The sequence below is a fragment of the Suncus etruscus genome, chromosome 17 (assembly GCF_024139225.1).
Source record: "Suncus etruscus isolate mSunEtr1 chromosome 17, mSunEtr1.pri.cur, whole genome shotgun sequence".
Taxonomy (NCBI): Eukaryota; Metazoa; Chordata; class Mammalia; order Eulipotyphla; family Soricidae; genus Suncus; species Suncus etruscus.
Window position 1 is genome coordinate 35,671,009 of NC_064864.1, and position 20,089 is coordinate 35,691,097.

The window sequence follows — 20,089 nt, forward strand, 5'->3', positions numbered from 1 at the left end:
TGAAGAATCTGAGTATTGTAGGATCTGAGAGATTAACACACATATCTTTCTCACAAGTGACCTGTTTGAGTCTCAGCGCTATGTAAGGTCCCAAAAGTGAAAACTATGTAATAAATAAGAGACTTGGTAGTTTTGTATGGTAATCTTTAAAATTGATGAAATAAGGAGATGGTAAAATTTAGGTTCTCAGCTAGTATTTTTGAACGCATAACTACACAGATATTTAAGGTACAGAGAACTCTTGTTGATACTCAATCTTTTTAAAGACCTTTGCCATATATTCGTACTATTTGAAGTGCAGCAAATGTGCATCATCCTTCAGCACTAACATCACTTGGGAACTTAGAAATGTGAGTTCTTTGACCTTCTTACATTGACTCAGATCTTCTGAGGAGAAGGTCAAGAATCTGTAATATCAGGTTTTTCAGGTGATTCTGTGATGAACTAAAGTTTAAGATGCCCTTCAGTGGACCAAACATACACAAATTTAATGCTTACATTTTGATTTTTATCATTCAACAATTAAAATAAATACTAATAAAGATTTTAAATGGCACTGAATATCATATTTGATGTCATGAACCTTTATTTATTGGCTTATTTAATCCTCCCAAGAATTGCCAGGTGGAATTAATTAATCAACAAATGCTAATAAGTACTTTCATGTTCTCAGTCATTATACAAACATGTTATTCTGTATCTAGCATTTATGTTAGAGCATAACATGGTGCAGAAAGTAATAATTCTTTTTTGCTCCAAGTAGTAACAAGCATTGTGGGGAAAAAATGTTTATCAGAGTGTTTTCTTTCTTGGGAGTTGCCTTTTGAGCAGAGTCCAGAAAAATAGAAAGGAGAGAGTGGGGAGGGGGGAGAAAGAGAGAGAGAGAGAGGAGAGAGAGAGAGAGAGAAAGAGAAAGAGAAAAAGAAAGAGAGAGAGAAAGGAAGGAAGGAAGGAAGGAAGGAAGGAAGGAAGGAAGGAAGGAAGGAAGGAAGGAAGGAAGGAAGGAAGGAAGGAAGGAAGGAAGGAAGGAAGGAAATAAAAAGAAAAAGAGAAGGTAGGTCCAGAGGTAGGCAGTGGGAAGAGAGGGAATCTGGGGATGTTGATAGTGAGAACTGTACACTGGTGAAAGCTGGTATACATTCTATGACTGAAATTCAATCATGTATAATTTTATAACCATAGAACTTAAATAAAATATAAATAATTAACCAAATGTTTAAAAACTGAGTGCAGGAAGTTGAAAACATGAACAAGTATATTCCAATGTAGAAAATGGAAAGGGTTGGTTTCAATTGGATACTTTCAAAACTATCATAGCTACTGATATTTAATACATAAGGGGTTTTGTCAGACTTACAGTATATCAAGCACCAGTGAGCAAAGCTATTTTCTCTCAGAATGCCCAAGCATTGACGTTACTGTTTTTGGTTAACAGAAAATGAAAGTACTTATTTTAGAAAACTAAAAATTATTTTGGTTTGTATTGAATTACCTTTTGAAAACTCAAAAAATGACCAGTTTGGGCAGTGGATATTGCTCAAGGGTACAAGGTTTGCATGTGTGGAGCCTTTGGGTTCAATCCCCATCACTGAACAAAATTTTTTACTAACCATTTCAGAGTCGCTTCCCTTCCTTGGTTGAAAATGTAAACTGATTTTTGACTTCTATAGAGTAGTTGTTAGCCCTAAAATTTTGCCCACTTTACTATTCCAAACCCATGTATACTTATTTAGTCCATAAATATTTACTGAATACTTTCTCCCAGAATTATTCTGAACATACCTTTGATGTATCAAAGGCAGCAAGAGCAATAAATAGGCCATTATTTATATTAGAAGGTCTAAAATTTTTAAAGAAGTCTACATTCAAGATAGGCCTCATTAAGAAAGTGACAGGAGATAAGGGAGTTAGCCAACTATATGAGTGGAGAGTATTTTGGGTGAGGAATAGGAAAAATTCAGACTCGGGCAGAATTTTGCCTGCTGGGTTGAGAAAATGGTCTAGATGCCAGTATAAGTGGATAGTCATTCATGAAGGAGTGTTTCAGAGGTGATGGGGATGAACATAAATTGTTGACACTTCATATTTTATAGAATTACTTTAATGTCAGATTTTACTATAAGTAAAATGAAGAGCTAAATCCTATACAGTTTTGAGTAGAGGAATGACAAGTTCTGGTTTATGTTTAATCCACCATACAGTTTACTTTGAAAATAGACATGATAGAAGCTTATTGCATTAATCCAGGCAAGAGGTGGTAATTACTTGTTTCAAGGTAATTAAAAGTGATCAGATTCTAAATATGTTTTGAAGGTGAAGTCAGATTTAACAGTTCTCTTTATATTGCTTTTAAAAATTTATGACTGAGAGACCAAAGTACATTCCTAATATGTTGGTGTTCCAGGGTTCAAGTCTCAGTATCACATGTCCCTTTAAGTAATACTGATTATAGTATGGTGGCCCACAAGCACCACTAGGTATGGCCCTGGTGACCTCTTTCACTATTTGGGCTTGAACAGCAGTTTATTACCATACCTGTACATTAATCTGTCCAGTCCACATGGCTGGGCCAGTATTATTTTTAGGTTCCTCCTGCTCTGCAATGAAGTGAAGACACTCATGACCTGGTGTTTGAGAAACCCAAAAGATAAAAATATCATTAGATCAAGCAGAAAGTTAATTTTTGAAAATCAAGTGTATACTCTGGTATATTCAAACAGCAATATCCAATTAAAAACTGAATAAATGAGTCTGGAGATGATTGGTCAACATATAAATCATATTTAAACAATGGGAATTTGAAGGGACTAAGTGAAAATAGGCTCAAGTACTGAATCTTGGGACATTAAGGAGTTGGTGAAGTAAAAGGAAAACAACATGACTCTGGGAGACAAAGTAAACACAACATTGAAGAGATGAGTTCAACTGAGTCAGCTTGGTTATATAAGATGGAACTGAGAATAGACAAGTTTGGGACACTTTGGGAGGGAGAAAGTTTAAGGGCACAACTGAGAATGTGCTCAGGGATCAAACCCAGGTTGGACAAAAGCCTTACCAACTGTACTGTTGTCCTAGCCCCTATTTTAAGTTTCAGGTGTGCATCATAAACCAACATTTGTTTATTGTACATTAGTTTCACCACTAAAAGTTTATTACCAACCATACTGTGCCCCTTTTACCCGATTTACTCAGCCTATTTTCATCTTATGAAGACCACTATATATATATATAGCAAGAATAGATCCATGGGTAAATCTTTTGAAGCAATTTCAAAGGAATGGAACCAAATGAAGGTCTGGAAAGGGGTGAGAGAATGGGAAATGTGTCATATCCTGCTTTTGATCATTCTACTATGATTATGTGAAAATTTCACTGTAAAGATAAGGTGAAGAAAGAGTGGAAAGAGGAATTATAAAGTATTTGGGGAGTTCTGAAATACAGTAAAAACTGATAAGAGAAATAGAATCTACAGAAGGAGTTTTGTTTTTGAAATGGGGAAATATCTTTGAACAGCGATGAAAATCTTGATTAGCTGGCAGAAGATTGTAGTAGTTGAAAGGTGATAAAGCAGTGTGCTTAGGTCAGTGGATAGGTATCTAGTGCATAAAATAGAGATTGACTTCTAACAGACATATGAAATTTCTGGAATTAGAGGTAGAAGTACTAAGTAACGATACTAGTGAAATTCTCCATCAGCATCCTAAAGCACAAGTGCTACTTTAACCTTAAGCAATTAACACAACCTCACTCTTGCAATTGTGTGCACCTTGAATGAGAGAGATTCATGTTTCTTTTTTCAACCTGGGTTATTATAGTTAACCCTGTTCGGACAGGTCTTGCCCTTAGCCTTTAAATGGGCCAAGTGAGAACTTGTTTTAAGCATGTCATGTAGGTCTGTTTGGCCAATACTCCTAAACAACCAGTAATTCTTAAATTCCTGATAATGATAAATATTTTGAGTCACTAGTATCAGAGCTCCAGGGCAGGGTCATAACTTTTGAATAGGATCAAGCTATAAAATACTTTAATTCCTGTTGCTTACTGATTTTGTTTTTGCCTTTCCCATATTTCAGATGCTTATGTAGAGTCCCTGGGAGAAGAGTATATACTAGCAATTTTCTAAAAGCATTAAACTTAACATCTTTATTTTAATAAGACTTAACAAGGCAACCTTACCTGCCTAAACATTATTTTGACTTTTTAGAAGACATTTAGATGCTTTTAGGTGCCAAGAGGTATTTATATTATGTATAAAATATAGAAGTCTTCTGAATTTTTCAGTCAAGTTTTATATAATTGTATGTATGTAATGGTGAAAAGAGGGGACAGAATTTCCACTCAACTGATCACTATCTAAAATACCTGCCAGCTCTTGCCGCTCTCTCTGACTTTTTTACTTGTTTTGTAGATACCACTTACTAATAAAATTTTGCCTTCCCTAGAATAAGCTTTAAGTTCCCTAAAGATAAAAAGATTTATTGTTTGCCCTTGAATCACATAGTTGGAGTATATTGCCTGACTCAGTAAATGTCTGTTTGGCCAAAATATAAGAAAAAAATATAAGAAAATCTCAAAATATAATATATTATAAATAATTATTACATATAATAATACAATCTCTTTGCATTAATTATTTTATTATATACCTAGGTATGGGTGGAAGTGTCTTCAGCATTTTGCCTGTAACTACATACTAAGACCATACTGTCAACATCATTGTAAACAAAGTTCCTTAACTATAATAAATGCTTTCATGGGAGTTGTCTCGAACACCTTTGGCCCAAGAGTATAGTGAGGAGAAGTAATGAAACTGAGTGGAAGAGGAGAAACACAAAAATGAAAGGATGGGGCCCAGGGACCAAGCATTCTCAGATGGTAGTGTTAAAAAAGGACAGAACAAAATATCCAAGCCAAAGGCAACAACAATGGAATCAAGAGACCCAAACTTTTAACAATCTAAACTGTAAATGGGCCTGTTATACTGGCAGGCTGGGGAGTAAAGGTGGGAGGGGTGAGGGGTGGTAAGAGATACACTTGGGAACATTGGTGGAGGGAGGTCAACACTGGTGGTGGGATTCATTGTATGTCTGAAACCCAACTATGATGGACTTTGTAAATCACAATGGTGTCAATAAAATTAAAATTTAATAGATAAATGCTTTAAATTTTTAATAAAAATTAGATTATTATATCCCATTAAATCTGCTAATTATGTTTTTAAAGAGTTTCTCTGGTATAAGGAATACAATATAATAAAAAAATTAAGTTAAGGGGCTGAACGGTGGCACAATGGTAAGGCTTTTGCCTTGCATGCGGCTGACCTAGGACAGAACTTGGTTCCATCCCCTGGTGTCCCATATGGTCCTCCAAGCCAGGAGCGATTTCTGAATGCATAGCCAAGAGTAACCCCTGAATGTCACCAGTTGTGGCTCAAAGACCAAAATAAAAAATTAAAATTAAGTTAAAATATTTTTTAATATAATTTTTATTTTGATCAAAATATTTTTAACAGAATTATCTGTTTTTACTCGGATGAGTATATGTGATACGCTTCAATTTTCAAATTAATCATAGTGGTAGGGATACTAATATTTAATCTTTAAATTTTTTATATTTTTGTTGACATTATTATGCAACTTTAGGGTTTTAGCTACTTATTTTTTATTGGGAGTATGACTTTAACCATTCCCACCACCAAAATTTCAGTGCCATCTTACTACCAAAATATCTCTCTCTACATTCCTTCCCCCACCTTTCCCACTGGTAATAGCATAGTTTGTGTTTTTTTCTTTGGATTTTAGGCCACACTGGCTGACACTTAAATTACTCCTGGCTATGTGCTCAGAAATAGCTCCTGGCTTGGGGGACCATATGGGACGCCAGGGGATCAAACCGTGGTCCATCCTGAGTCAGACTCGCGCAAAGCAAACACCCTTCCACTGCAGCATCGCTCTAGCCCAACACCATAGTTTTAATTAAGCCTCAGAATTAGTTTATTTTTTTTTGTCAGATAATTTGCTTTTTGTAGTTTAGATTCCACATGTAAATGAATATATTTGAAGTAATTTAGCATAGTCACCTCTAGTTGCATCTATTTTATCTCAGAAAGCACAGTTCCATCATGTTAATGGCAGAGTAGTCAGTATTCTGTTGAAAACATACACGCACACTTGCTTCCATTATCTATTACCGGTCATCAGTTCCATGTTTTTGACTATTATGAATAATGCTACCATTAATATGGATGCTGAAAATATAGTTTTGAATTAGTCTTTAGCATATCATTTGGATTTATACTGTAAGAGAGCTAGATTACATGGAATACCCACGTTTATCTTTTAGGGAATCCCAATTTAAATCTTTTATACATTTTTAGTTCATTTTTGTATATATGGTGACCAAGTTCCTCTTCCTTCTCTTCTCTCCTGTCTTTTCGTATTTTCTTGTCTGTTTCCTAGTGCTGTTGAAGAGGATTCATTTTCTTCATTACAAGATTACATCCTCTATTATAGATTACATCCATCATATTGCTTATTGCTGGGCACTCTTTTCCATTGGTTTATGCGCCTGTTTCTGTTATAGTACACTATTCTACTTGCCATAGTTTCATAATGTACTTTGAAAAGTTATGGTCCATGATGCTCGCATTTTTCTTTTCTTAGAATTGGAAATTTCAGAATTTTCATGGTTCTACATAGATTTCATATTTATTAATTTTATTTTCTTGAAAAATGACATTGAACTTTTGGTAGAGATTGATTAAATCTGTAGGGATTTTTTTTATAAGAAATTGTATTGCCTCATTGCTTTAATTAAAGTGGCCATTTAAACAATGCTTATTATCCTAGCACGTGAACATAAATAAATGCCTTTCCATTTCTTTGTGCCATCTATATTTCTTTTAGTAATGCTTTATTGTTCATGTACATATCTATCTCTTTTATTCTATTTATTTCGTGTTTTATGCAGTTGTAAAAGGAATTTTTCTCTTATTTTCCTTTCCTACAACTCATTACATCAGATTTATGTGTTTTAATTCTGTGACTGCCACTTACTGTGAATTCATTATCTCGAGTAGTTTTCTAGTGGAATCTTTAGGGTTATGTATATTTCTATGCATCTAATATATCATCAACAATTGGTCATAGTTTGACTACTTTTTTTTCAATTTGAATTTGGCACAAGGGGTAAGGCTTCTTTCTGTCTTGCCTGCACTAGAATAGGACAGACTGTGGTTCGATTCCCCGGCATACCATATTGTCCAGCAAGCCAGGAGTGATTTCTAAACACATAGCCAGGAGTAACCCCTGAGCGTCACAGGGTGTTGCCCCCAAAAAACAAAAACAAAAAACTGGATTCCTTTTGGTCTTCTTGCCCAATAGCTTACTTCCAAAAATTATGTTGAAGAGTACTGGTGAGAATAAATAATCCTTATCTACAAGTAGCTATTAAGGAAAAGCTTTCAGGTTTTCGCCTTTGAATATTAGCTGTGGATGTGTCACTGCCTTTATTATGTACTGGCATGTTTCTTCTATTTTCAGTTTGTTAAACATTTTAATCATAAATAAAAATTGAATTTTGTCAAAGGATTTTTTATCAGTGCAATCATATAATATTTTTTGTTATGGTTGTGCATTAAATTAAGTGTATTGTTTTGAGTGGTTTGGAATGATTCCTATTTGATCATGATGAATGATATCTTGATATGTTGTTGAATTAGATTTGCCAGATTTTGTTATAGATTTTTGTATATTTGCTCATATGAGATATACTGGCTTTGTAGTTTTCTGTTTTTCTTTATTAGGGGAGAAAAGGGGCCCCACCTGGTGGCCCTCAGTAGTAATACCTGACTATATGCCTGAAATTACTTTTAGTGGCCTTAGGGGCCCATATGGGGAACTGGGGATAGAACCCAGGTTGACCTACTGTGCTGTTACTTCAGACCCCTTTTTTAGCCCCTTTCTTGTTTGGGAACTGCACTGATTATTGTCTCATAGAATGCGTTTGAAAGTGTTTCTGTCTCTTATCTTTGTGGAGGAGTTTTAGCAGAATGGAATTTTTGAAAGTTTTCAAAGACTCACCAATGAATTTACCATTTCATCCCTATGTAGACTTTTGATTACTGTTTAGATTTCATTATAATCAAGCGATATATCTATGCTTATTTTTTGTCGTCGTTGTTTTGTTTTTTAATCTTGGTGAACCTATCTCGAGGGTGAACAATTTTACTCATTCAAAGAACCAGCTTTTGGTTTTATTTACTGTTTGTATCATCTTTTTGATTTCTAGTTCATTAAGTTCTACTCTGATTTTTATTTAATTTATTTTTTGTCCCCCAATTCACAATACAGACCAGGCAAGGGGCCTGTGTTGAGGTGTATATGGAGTGCATTTACTGTACCTCCTCTTTCTATACAGTCAGCGTAAAGAACACAGCCTGTGAAAAGAATTGGGAGGCCTTTTCTTTTTTCTGTTTTAATTTTTTAATATATATATATATAAACCTTCACCAGTGCAACATTCCCATCACCAATATCCCAAGTGTCCTTTCTCCCCACCCACCCCATACTGCCTTTACTCTAGACAGGCTTTCTACTTCCTTCATTCAGTCACATTTGTTATGATAGTTCTCAATGTAATTATTTCTATGACTGCACTAAACGATCCCTGTGGTGAGCTTCATGTTGGGAGCTGGACCCTCCAGTCCTCCTCTATTTTGTCTCTGAGAATCACTACACAAATGTTTTTCATTTTTCTCAAAACCCATAGATGAGGGAGACCATTCTGTGTTTATCTCTCTCCCTCTGACTCTCTCCCTCACTCAGCATAATAGACTCCATATACATCCATGTATAGGAAAATTTTATGACTTCATCTCTTCTGATGGCTGCATAATATTCCATTGTGTTTATGTACCACAGTTTCTTTAACCATTCATCTATTGAGGGGCATCTAAGCTGTTTCCAGAGTCTGGCTATTGTAAATAACGCTGCTATGAATATAGGTGTGAGAAAGGGATTTTTGTATTCCTAGGATATATCCCTAGGATCTACTCTGATTTTTAAAGTTTACTTTTCTCTCATTATGGTTGTGCTAGTTTTTCCTTTTGTAATTCTGTCAGGTATAATGATAGATCATTATTTGAAACATTTCTACTTTATTAATGTGAACCTATATAGCAATTAACTTCTATCATATTATTGCTTTTGCTTTCTCCTATATGGCCCGATAACATCTTTGTTTTTGTATTCTCCAAAGAATTTTTAAAATTTTGACTTTGAGGGTGGAGAGATAGTATGGAGATAAGGAGTTTGCCTTGCATGCAGAAGGACGGTGGTTCAAACCCCGGGATCCCATATGGTCCCTCTAGCCTGCCAGAGTGATTTCTGAGTGTAGAGCCAGGAGTAACCCCTGAGCGCTGCCGGGTGTGGCCCAAAAACCAAAAAATATTTTTTTTGACTTTGATTTTTTTTTTTTTTTGCCAAAGAATTATTTAGAGAGCTGGTGTTTAGTCTCCTTGTTTTGGGGATCTTTTATATTTCTATTTCTAGTCTCATCCTTTGTGGTCATAAGTTGCTTACTAGTTTCAATTTTCACATATAAACATTTGAGTTTATGTTATTTTTCTTGACAGTGTTCGCGCACACTTGAAGAGTATATTCATTTATTTTTAGATGAAAGCGTAGTATACATTGTAATATCTTTATTTCATTTAATACCAATTTTTTCTCTTAAATTTTATATTGATGATCTGCTCATTACTGAAAATAGTGCACTATGCAGTTATAGCTGTCAAAGTGTCCTTTGAGTTGTATTAATTGCCTTTGTATATTTGGGTGCCCCGATGTATTTTTACTCCACACCCAGCAATACTCAGTTTATTCATTACTTTGTGCTCATGGCCACTCCTGTTAAATTTGGGAGACCATATAAGGGGTTCAGGATTTAATATGTTAGACAAGGCCAAGTACCTTACCTCCTAGACTATCTCTAAGGATACGTATATTTCTTTATATATTCTTGCTATATTGATAGCTTGATCAATATATAAAATTTATTTTTGTCTCACTACGTTTTTGGCTAAAAGTATTTTGTCACATATGAGAATAGCACTTACTGTCTTGTTTTCTGTTTTGTTGTTTTGAACACTTTCCCTCAGTCTTTTACTCTGAGTTTATCCTCGTCTTTATATCTGATGTGAGACTCTTACATCATAATAGTCCAGTAGATGGATCCTGCCTTTTATCTACCCAGCCCATATGTGTTTTGTTTGGTCTCCATATCATTCAGATTTTGGGTGATTATTGACATGGGAGTTACTGCTATCCCATCCTTTGTTTTCTAGTTGTTTTAAATTTTTGTGGCTATTTCCCCCATTTGTTTCTATTTTTCATTATATGCAAGATTATATCAATCTTGGATTTATTTTCTCACTTTTATTCTCTAAATGTTTATATTTTCTGTGCCTAAAAATGTCTGTTATTTCTTAGTATTGCTTCATCATTGGTTTATACAGATTAATTCTTTCTAGCCTTTTATCTGTTACTTCTTATTTGGTTACTTCATTGTTCTATTTTAGTTGCTTCTGTAATTCCTGTAGCTCAAGATTATGTGACCTTTTGTTTCTACTTTTTACACAGAACTCTTCACTATGTCTTAATGAGTAGATCTGGTGATAATAAGCTGTTCTTAGCTTCTGTTTGAAATAAGCTTTAATTTTCTCACCATATTTGAATTATAATTTTACAAGGGATATTATTCTTGATTGGTAATTTTGTAGGTTTTATTTTTGGTTTTTGGTCAATCCTGTCCAAATTCAGAGGTAATTTCCAATTAAATGATAGGGGTACCATGCTGTGAATGGATCAAACCTAGAACACTGCTGGTATGTAGAGAATACATTCTAGCCCTTTCAGCTATCTCTGTAGCCAAATTTTTGGTAAACACCAGACAAGTTTCAACATGTAGTGAGAAAGAAGGGAGCGAGCAGAATGAATATTCAAGGAAGTACTACTGAGGACTTACTAGACCTAAAAAACAAACTAGCCTGAGACATCTGGAACTTGAAGTAACAAGTTTTTAATCCGAAATGCCTTGGGCTATAACTATATGGCTGCACCATTCTCTATTGAAGGGGCTTGAGGCTCAGCCATTTAACCTTCCACTAGCCTAAAACATCAAATTAAAAGTGTGTTTTTGTCCCAGAGTTTGATCTCTCCCAATTGAACTATCTGTCATCCCTGTCCAAAAGGTGAACTATTATTTCGCTAGTCTTGTCTGTCACTATGCCAGGAATATACCAGCTTGCAGTAATCAAGACTTGGGTACAGTCTGCTGCTTAGAGATCACTTCATTGATACATTCTCCCCACCCTCACTCTGATTTCATTTTTTTGATAATTGTGCCAGGCTATGAGCAAATTAGGCTGTATACTTGATTTCTACTTGTACTTTATCAGGGAGCTATGCTTACAATATTTATTTTCTCTTTTCATTAAAGCTAGATATTCTGAGTATTTACTATCTAATTGATTATAACTCTTAGTTTATTTTTTCTTTTAAATAAATAAGGGATAAATAAGAAGGGAGTAAAGAAGTTTGTAATTAAGTTATCAAAGAGAAATGAGAGTACTGTGCTATTATATAAATAATTTAGAATGTAAAGTATAAAAAATTGGTGGAGGGATCAAGAATTGGACTGAAAAATGTATTGTGGTTTCATTGCTATAAATGTACTGGGATATCTGTAACATACTTAGGGAAAAGTTTGGAGGTTCAAGAATGTCCAGGGAGCCGGATATTATTTAGATGAAATGTGGATATCCTATATCCATAAATGATACTTACATTGTTTTCATTTTGAAACTTTATTTAAAACCATATAAGAAAGCTATATATGGGTAATGCATGTCTCAAATCCCAGTTTAATTCCTAGCATCACATGGTCATCCATGCCATAAAAGTCAGGGAGATTCATGAGCATGACAAATGGGCCCTGGTGGCTCTTGAACACTGCCAGGTGACCTGAGTAGCACCACATCATTTGACTTTCACATTGAACCATCAGCCCAGTTAACAGAATTGCCAGGAGAATCTTCAGTCTTCCTGAGCAATGCTTGGAATCCCCTCTAAGATTATATATAAATGTATTTTATCTATCTATAAAATAGTATGACATATTATAAATAGGATAGTACTTGTCATTCTCAGTCATTTCAGTTAACATCTCACCCCTTAAATCACGCCTTAAATTTATGCCACTTACCCATATCTTGTATTCCAATGCAATAAGTAATTTTGAGTACTCATTTTACAAAGATTTGAAGCTATATTATTTTCTCTGTTTTTACCAGGAGCACAATGCCATTAAAATTAATACAAACATGTGGAGAACCTTTGTTTTATTTGCTTTGTATGTATGTTTATTTGGGTTTTTTTTTTTTTGGTTTTGTGGGACCACCCTGATGACGCTCAGAGGTTACTCCTGGTTATGTGCTCAGAAATCGCTCCTCGCTTGGGGGACCATATGGGTGCCGGGGGATCAAACTGCAGTCCTTACAAGGTTAGCACGTGCAAGGTAGATGCCCTACCACTTGTGCTACTGCTCTGGCCCCAAAACCTTTGTTTTTTTAATGATTTTTTTATATTGTATTCAAATAAAATTTTAGTAGACAAGTAAATTCAGACAATAGTTTATGCCCTTTTTTGTAAATAAGAAAAACCTATTTGATATTAGTCTATCAAAATGTTTATTAATAATATTAGTACATTGATTTTTTAATTTTTAAACAACGTAAATTGTATTCAGTTTTTAAATTGTGGCAGTAGGCTTTGTAAAGATAGACTTTTAATTAACAATTTTAAGATCTTATTAAATATGATTGAAGATCAGTGAATTTATAAGATCTTTTAAATTTTTCTAATTATGTATAATTTAAATTGAAATAACAGTTTAAACTGTACGTTTTAATATAATATCTTTTTTTCTTAGTTTGTAAGACTTGTATCGTCCAGCATTTTGAAGATAGCAATGATTGTCCAAGGTGTGGCAATCAAGTTCATGAGACAAACCCATTAGAAATGTTAAGGTAAGTAAAGATATTTTATATTTTATACAATTTAAAAGTATGGGAATGCTTAACTTTTACTACATGTCATATTTGTTGGTACCTTGACTCAGTAACATATTTTATGAAATTTGTAATTTTACTTAAAGCGTTTTATTTAACTTAAAAGTTTCCTAATTAAAATTTCCTAAATAAAAATTATAACCATATTTAGGGCTCACAGATAGTTATTTCCTACCTTTTACTAGTCCACATAACTTTTAAAAATATATAAACTATTTACTTAAAGTTCATGTAACACAGAGTTGACATAGTTGATCTTTTTTTTTTAATTTTTTTTAGCAAAATAGAAAATACATTTTTTTTGCAGTTAAAAATTTCCAGATTTTCATTTTTATATTCATGTCCTCAAATATGATTTTATGATACAACTCAGTCTTACCCCACATCAGCAAGATCATTATTACAAATAATAGTTTCTTTTAACAACAGAACATTTCAACTATGAATACCTATAATTTTTCCACATTCTGGTTTCTTCAATGCAAAAAAAATTAGGCTAACTGATTTGGTTAAATTTTTCAGTAAAAATTACTAAAGTGCTAAAGTAGAATCTAACAGAAATGTAATGAAATTAAAATTTTTTTTCTTTTTTTTTTTAATTTTATAATAGCTTATTTTTATTGAGGATCAGAAGTTAATATACGGTTAACATTATTTCTGCACACATCTTTCCAACAATACCCCCATGGCCTGAGCACTTCTTACCTTCACAGTAGCCCAAGGGCCCCTTTCATAATAGCTCAATCCAGGGCCTATTTTAGTAACATAGGATTGAAACATAAACCAATCAGATTTGTACAAGTACAACAATTTTAACCAATGGGAGCATAAACACATTTTGATGGCGGGAAGGATAAAGAGGAACCTGGCAGGATGGGGGGAGGGGAAGCAAATTCTTAAATAGCTAATTGATATTTACGCAAATACAATTACTTGTTTAGCCTATTTTCCATTTAGATCTATCTTTTGTGCAAGCAATAAGGATCATAATTTAAACTTTACAAAAACATATCTATAACTACATGCTTGAGAGCAGTTACAAAAACAGGTTCCATGGAAAGGTTAAGGCATCTGGTTAAGCCAGATTCTTTGTGCTGAGCTAAATTTATTTGCAGAGTTTTCTGTTGGTTCGGGGCTATGCAAACTTTTGTGGCTTGAATCAGACAGGCGGTGGAAAATTCATTCAGAGTTCCTTTGATATGTGGGGTGCTCGATCTCCCACATCTCCCCCTGTTTAGTATACAATATAGAAGGGACAGACGTGCCTCGGTGGACTGGACACACTGGGTGAAGAGGTGTGGGGCTTCCAGTCACCGCATCTGCTACCCTTGATTCAGTCGTTTCCAAAGCTTGGCAAGGCACAGATTGAGGTCTATGCGCCAGCTCCTCGATAACTTCAAACTTAAGTTTGAAGAGTTGGCAGGAGGGGAGATGTCAGGTGTCAGCTGGTCTTCTGAGGTGCATAGTTGTTGGTATAGAACCTTTGAGTCCTTTCTGGTTGCTTCATCCACTTGATTCTTTACGAAGGTGGTGAGTTTGCGAAAAGCCCAAGGACCAAAGGAAACTAGCAACATAAAGCCAATGAAGGGCCCCAAAAAGGCTGGGAGCACTGTTGTTATCCATGGAGTGGTAGAAAACCAATTTTTGTACCAGCTCTCACTCTGCTCTATATCTTTTTGTCCATTTACTAAATTATCCTCTATGTGTTGAATGCTATCTCTAGCTAAGCCGAATTTATTTTAAAAAGCAACATTTTACTCTAAGGATGACACAAATTCCCCCCTCCCTCAAAAAAAAATGTTAAATTTTGAACCACGGCGGTTATTCTGCACTCTTTGCTAGGAAATCAACAGTAGTGAAAACTTCTTTAAGTTTGTAAACATTTTTAGCAACAGTTATAAGGCATTAGCAGATTCTAGAGTATGAACCAATGAATAAATATTTGTGCTTACACCAATAACACCTAGGCCTTTTAATAAGGCTAGGGTGATGGCAGTGTTTGATTTTTGTACTGCAGCGGGGAGAGACACAAGATTATATTTAAGAGGTAATAAGGCAATTTTTGATCTAACAGTCAATTTAGGCATTAAAACAACCAAAACACAGTGGTACTAGGACTAAAGAAACAAATGTAAAACAATGGGGGAGATAAACTAGTGAAACAGGCAAAAAAACGTTAAATTGGGGGCAATCATGAACTGAAAGGAGAAATCAACGACAAGAATTTGATTACAATTTTTTCAGATTATTAAAATTTGCGGCAGGGAGGTCTTGGAAGAGTTCTTGCATTGGGGATACTTTTGGAGCTAGGCCCAGTTTCAAGGAACAGTCCGCGTTAGGGAGAGTTAGTAGGACATAGTTGATCTTATTGGCTTCCAGATAAGTGGGAGAGAAATTATTTAAAAAAGAAAATAAAGGGGCATGTGCTGTGGCACTAGAGGTAAGGCCTTGCAAGTGCTAGCCAAGGATGGACCACGGTTTGATCCCCCAGCGTCCCATATGGTCTCCCAAGCCAGGAGCGATTTCTGAGCGCATAGCCAGGAGTAACCCCTGAGCATCAACGGGTGTGGCCCTAACCCCCCCCCCAAAAAAACAAAAGGGGGGCCAGAGAGATAGCATTGGAGATAAGGTGTTTTCCTTGCACGCAGAAGGTCGGTGGTTTGAATCCCAGCATCCCATATGGTCCTCTGAGCCTGCCAGGAGCGATTTCTGAGCGTAGAGCCAGGAGTAACCCCTGAGCACTGTCAGGTGTGACCCAAAACCAACAACAAATGTAGCCAAGGTGTCTAGGAATTCCAAGCACTTATACTTTACAAGGGCTGATAATGCAGCTCTTTGGAGCATGTTTTCAGCTACCAGGCTTTCAGGAAGTATAAGTCGGGGGAGGGTGCCCATACTCACTTCAAAAAAGTCCTGCTGAAATCAACCCAAATATTGGCATACATGGAGTTTTAATCAGATTGGTTTCTCTGAAGAGAGTTGTAGATGAGTAGTGAAGCAGGGTCGTTGGCAAAATGGTGATTGTGAGTGATGGTTGTAGCTGGCATGACTTTCGCAGGGTAGGAACTTGACCTGCCTCTCCTGAAATTGACAGCTACAAAGCTGGTATACCCATAATTTTTCACTTTTTTTTACATCTCTTTTGAGAGTTGATTGAGTTCAGAATAACTTTTTGAAGTACTGGTAGTGGAAAGAGGGTAGATCTAATAGTCATGGAGACTAATCTCAGTGCTATTTATTTAATAACATATTAAATATAAATATTTTAATGTATAAATGTTTATATAGACTTGATGTTTTGTAGTACTAGATTATTCAGAATTTTATGTAAGACTTACATTGTACTACTAGGTCACATTTTGGTCCCTGATTTTTTTTTAAAATGATTACTATTTACTTAGTGCAGTCATGTATATTTCAAACCTGAAGTGATATATTAGATACTAATTCATTTTTCCCCCCAAATTTCAAAGTAGAGATTTGTAGAAGTAACTTGTTTCGTGTCTCAGCAAATTCAGATATCACTTCCTATCTGCAGGCCAAAGTCCTTTTCCTCCCTCACACTGTTTTGGCGTTTGTTTTTTTTAACATTTTTGGGCCACACCAGCAATGCTCATGGATCCATATGGGATGCCGGAGATCAAATCGGATTGATGACATGCAAGGCAAACACCGTATCAACTGTATTATCACTCCACCCACCTCCACGTACTGTTTTCTAAACCATCTCACTTTCCATAGTTCCCAACATAGGTTAACTGATTTTGGGGAAATATCAATTCTAAAACAATTTTTTTCTAAAACCTTGCTTTTCAAACTGAATTGAAGCTTTATATACTGGTGTTGTTTTAAAAATTGTTTATGATTTATTATCAGTAAATTGTTTATTTGTATATTTATTTTATATGTCTCTATACTTAGGGTCACACCAATTTCTCATTTGTAAAGGGTCATGATTGGAAAAATATTTTTAAGTTGAAAAATCTATGCTTTAAGCTGCCATTTTAATGTACATATGTGTGATAAAAAAAAAAAGGCTACTTAGAGCTCAGATATGTACAAAATGTGATTCTTATCTAACATTCTATGAAGCTGGGTTAATTTTCTACAGGTAAATTTGTCTGGTCCAGTAATATTTTAGTATGTGGTCTCGAAATGCTAAGTTTTCAGACCACCAAATTGGAAACTGACAAATGGAGCCCAGTATAGTTACTTAGCAAATCTTTTATTTAGTTTTGACATATGCTAAAATTTGAGGGCCTTTGGTCTACTGTAGATTGTGGCCTTGAGCAAAGCCTTAATAGTTTAATTTATATTGGTGCATTGTACACAGTTTACATTTTAGCACTATCTGGTGAAAGAATTAAATTGAGTGGTCTTGCTAGAAACTATCGGGTAGGGATTGGGATGCTGAGACTTCTTTAATTCATAAGACTTGCTACTGAGAATTCTTCAATTCACTCGCATCTTCGTCCTCTTCCCCAAATAATACTGCCTAAAATAGATGCAATACATCTATGGAGTTAAAGAAAGAGCTAAGACACTCAAACCACAGAGTCAACAACACTGAACACATGAGACCCAAACTTAATGACCAAATGACTAAAAGATGCCTGTCAAGATGGTAGACTGCTTTGAGGTTGGGGATGGGGGAAGGAAGATAGAGACATTGATGGAGGGACGTTGACAGTAGTGGTGGAATCAGTACTGGCACATTGTATTCAACTGTGATAGTTTCCAAGATCTATAAAGCACTTGTAAAACTTAAAAATAAAAATTTAAAAACAACCAGAAACCCTCATAATAGAAATTGGAAGTAGAGATGGACACTTCCTTTAAAAGATATACACTGTTTTCACTTTATGCAAGTAGTAATAAAAGTTCAAGCTAGAGCAGTCAGACAAGAAAAAAATCAAAGGGTTCCATATTTGAAGAGGATGTCAAATTATCTTGATTTACAGTTGACATGACAGTATACATAGATATGGTCAAAATCCTTAAGTTTTTTGAAAAGAAGGTATTTAAAACAATGAAAATATTTTGTAAAAGAAAAATACTGGGGTGACAAGGGAAAATATGAAAAATGAAAAACAAAAAGGAAAAAACAGGATGGTATTAAACAACACTGCAGCTGAGCAATACAGGAGTAAAATAACTTTTAAATTTTTTTTTTTGGTTTTTGGGCCACACCCAGTGACCATAGGGGATCGAACCGTGGTCTGTTCTAGGTTAGTGATTGCAAGGCAAACGGCTTTTAAATAATTTTTAATTTTAAATTAGAAAAGTCAAACAAGCGGCCGAAGCTGTAGCACAGGGGATAGGTCATTTGCCTTCTAGATAGCTGAGCCAGATTCGATCCCCAGTGTCCCAGCACCTCCAGGAGTAACCCTTGAGCACTGTTGGGTATGACTCAAAAACAAAAGTAAGAGGAAAGTCTTAAACCAATATGAAAGTTATAGGTGATTCAGAGGGTAATTCATTGTCAACATGGGCGGTGGACAGAGTGGTGGAACTCAGGTTTATAATTCCAATGTGGTAGACATGTCTTTCATGAGAAGGTCTTGATTTTGATCCCTGTCTCCATTTTTCCCTCCTCCAACCCCATGCCAGTACAACTGACTGAGGCTCTGAGGGATCCAGCAATTGTGCTTGCGAAGTTTTGTCAAAGAAAATATTGAGAAATAATTAACAGATTGAAAGAGCATTGAGTTAAGCAGCTCTTTTGTGAATTTAGAGTTTCAAAGCTTTATACTCCTGATAGGTATTTATATTTTTTAACTTAGAAAGATATAATGATTACCTTGATTTTTGCTCTATAAGATGCACATAGTTTTTAGATGCTCTTCTCCCCTGCACTCAGTCTTCAGCTCCAGACAGCATTCACTCCATAAGATGCACCTTGGGGTGGCAGGGAGTGTGTCTTATGGTACCCAAAAATATATAAGTCTCAGAGGAGTAAAATCTATTTCCTTTGATATAAAGAAAAGGTGTGGTACAGCTTTCTAGAGTAGGTATATCAATTCTTGCTGCATAATAAAGCCTGAATGGTTGAAACAGGTGGTTTTTATTCCTTTATCATTATGATTTCAAATCTGGGTGGTTCTTCTGGTCTCAGCTGGGTTTATTCACATAACTAAAGCTACCTGCTGGTCAGATAGAAGTGGACTGCTGAATTGTCAGTGAACTTGTCTCAGATCACCTCATGCCTGCTGTGCTTATTATTCAGATTTGTTCTCACAGTGGCAGCATTCTCAAGAGCAAGGAAACAAGGGATGCCTATGAAGTCTTTTTTTTTTTTTTTTTTTGGTTTTTGGGTCACACCCGGCAGTGCTCAGGGATTATTCTTGGCTCCAGGCTCAGAAATTGCTCCTGGCAGGCACGGGGGACCATATGGGGCGCCGGGATTTGAACCAATGACCTCCTGCATGAAAGGCAAACGCCTTACCTCCATGCTATCTCTCCGGCCCCGCCTATGAAGTCTTGAGGTTCAGAACTAAGTAGTTTGTTATACTTGTGCCACATTCTATTGGTTTAAAGCACATTTCAAGGCCAGTATTATTCCTGGATATACTCAATCTGTTAATCATTGGAAGAATTTCAAAATCGTATTTAGAGGAGACCCAATTTGTATCTATCTCCCATGGTGGAAAATTTTAGAAACAGATGAGCTCTCCATGTGCAAAAGAGTTTGGTATAGTAGATGTATTAAAATGTGTATGTTTTGTATTTGTAATTTATATAGATGAAGATCTTAAACTGTTTATGTATCTTATTTTCATGTCTTTGTTGTTAGTATATTTCTTTTTTTTTTTCATCTTTGGAAGGTTGGATAATACCTTAGAGGAAATTATATTTAAGCTGGTTCCTGGACTACGAGAACGTAAGTTGTTCTCTGACTTCTTGAATATTTTTTTAAATTTTATTAAAGATTTTGTGATTACTTTATTTTATTTTTTTCTT

At 35.2% G+C, this 20,089-nt stretch overlaps 1 protein-coding gene and 1 non-coding gene across 2 annotated transcripts in view; one reads left to right on the plus strand and one right to left on the minus strand.

Moving 5' to 3' along the window:
• PCGF5 (polycomb group ring finger 5) overlaps window positions 1-20,089 on the plus strand; it is a 57,448-nt gene that overhangs the window by 13,593 nt on the left and 23,766 nt on the right. The window contains exons 2-3 of the mRNA XM_049764339.1: window positions 12,991-13,087; window positions 19,954-20,009. Coding sequence (XP_049620296.1) covers window positions 12,991-13,087; window positions 19,954-20,009 — 153 coding nt within the window. The remainder of the gene's footprint in view (window positions 1-12,990; window positions 13,088-19,953; window positions 20,010-20,089) is intronic.
• LOC125995604 (small nucleolar RNA SNORA51) lies at window positions 8,327-8,459 on the minus strand. Its single transcript, XR_007491099.1, has one exon. It is a non-coding gene; the product is annotated as a small nucleolar RNA SNORA51 (small nucleolar RNA).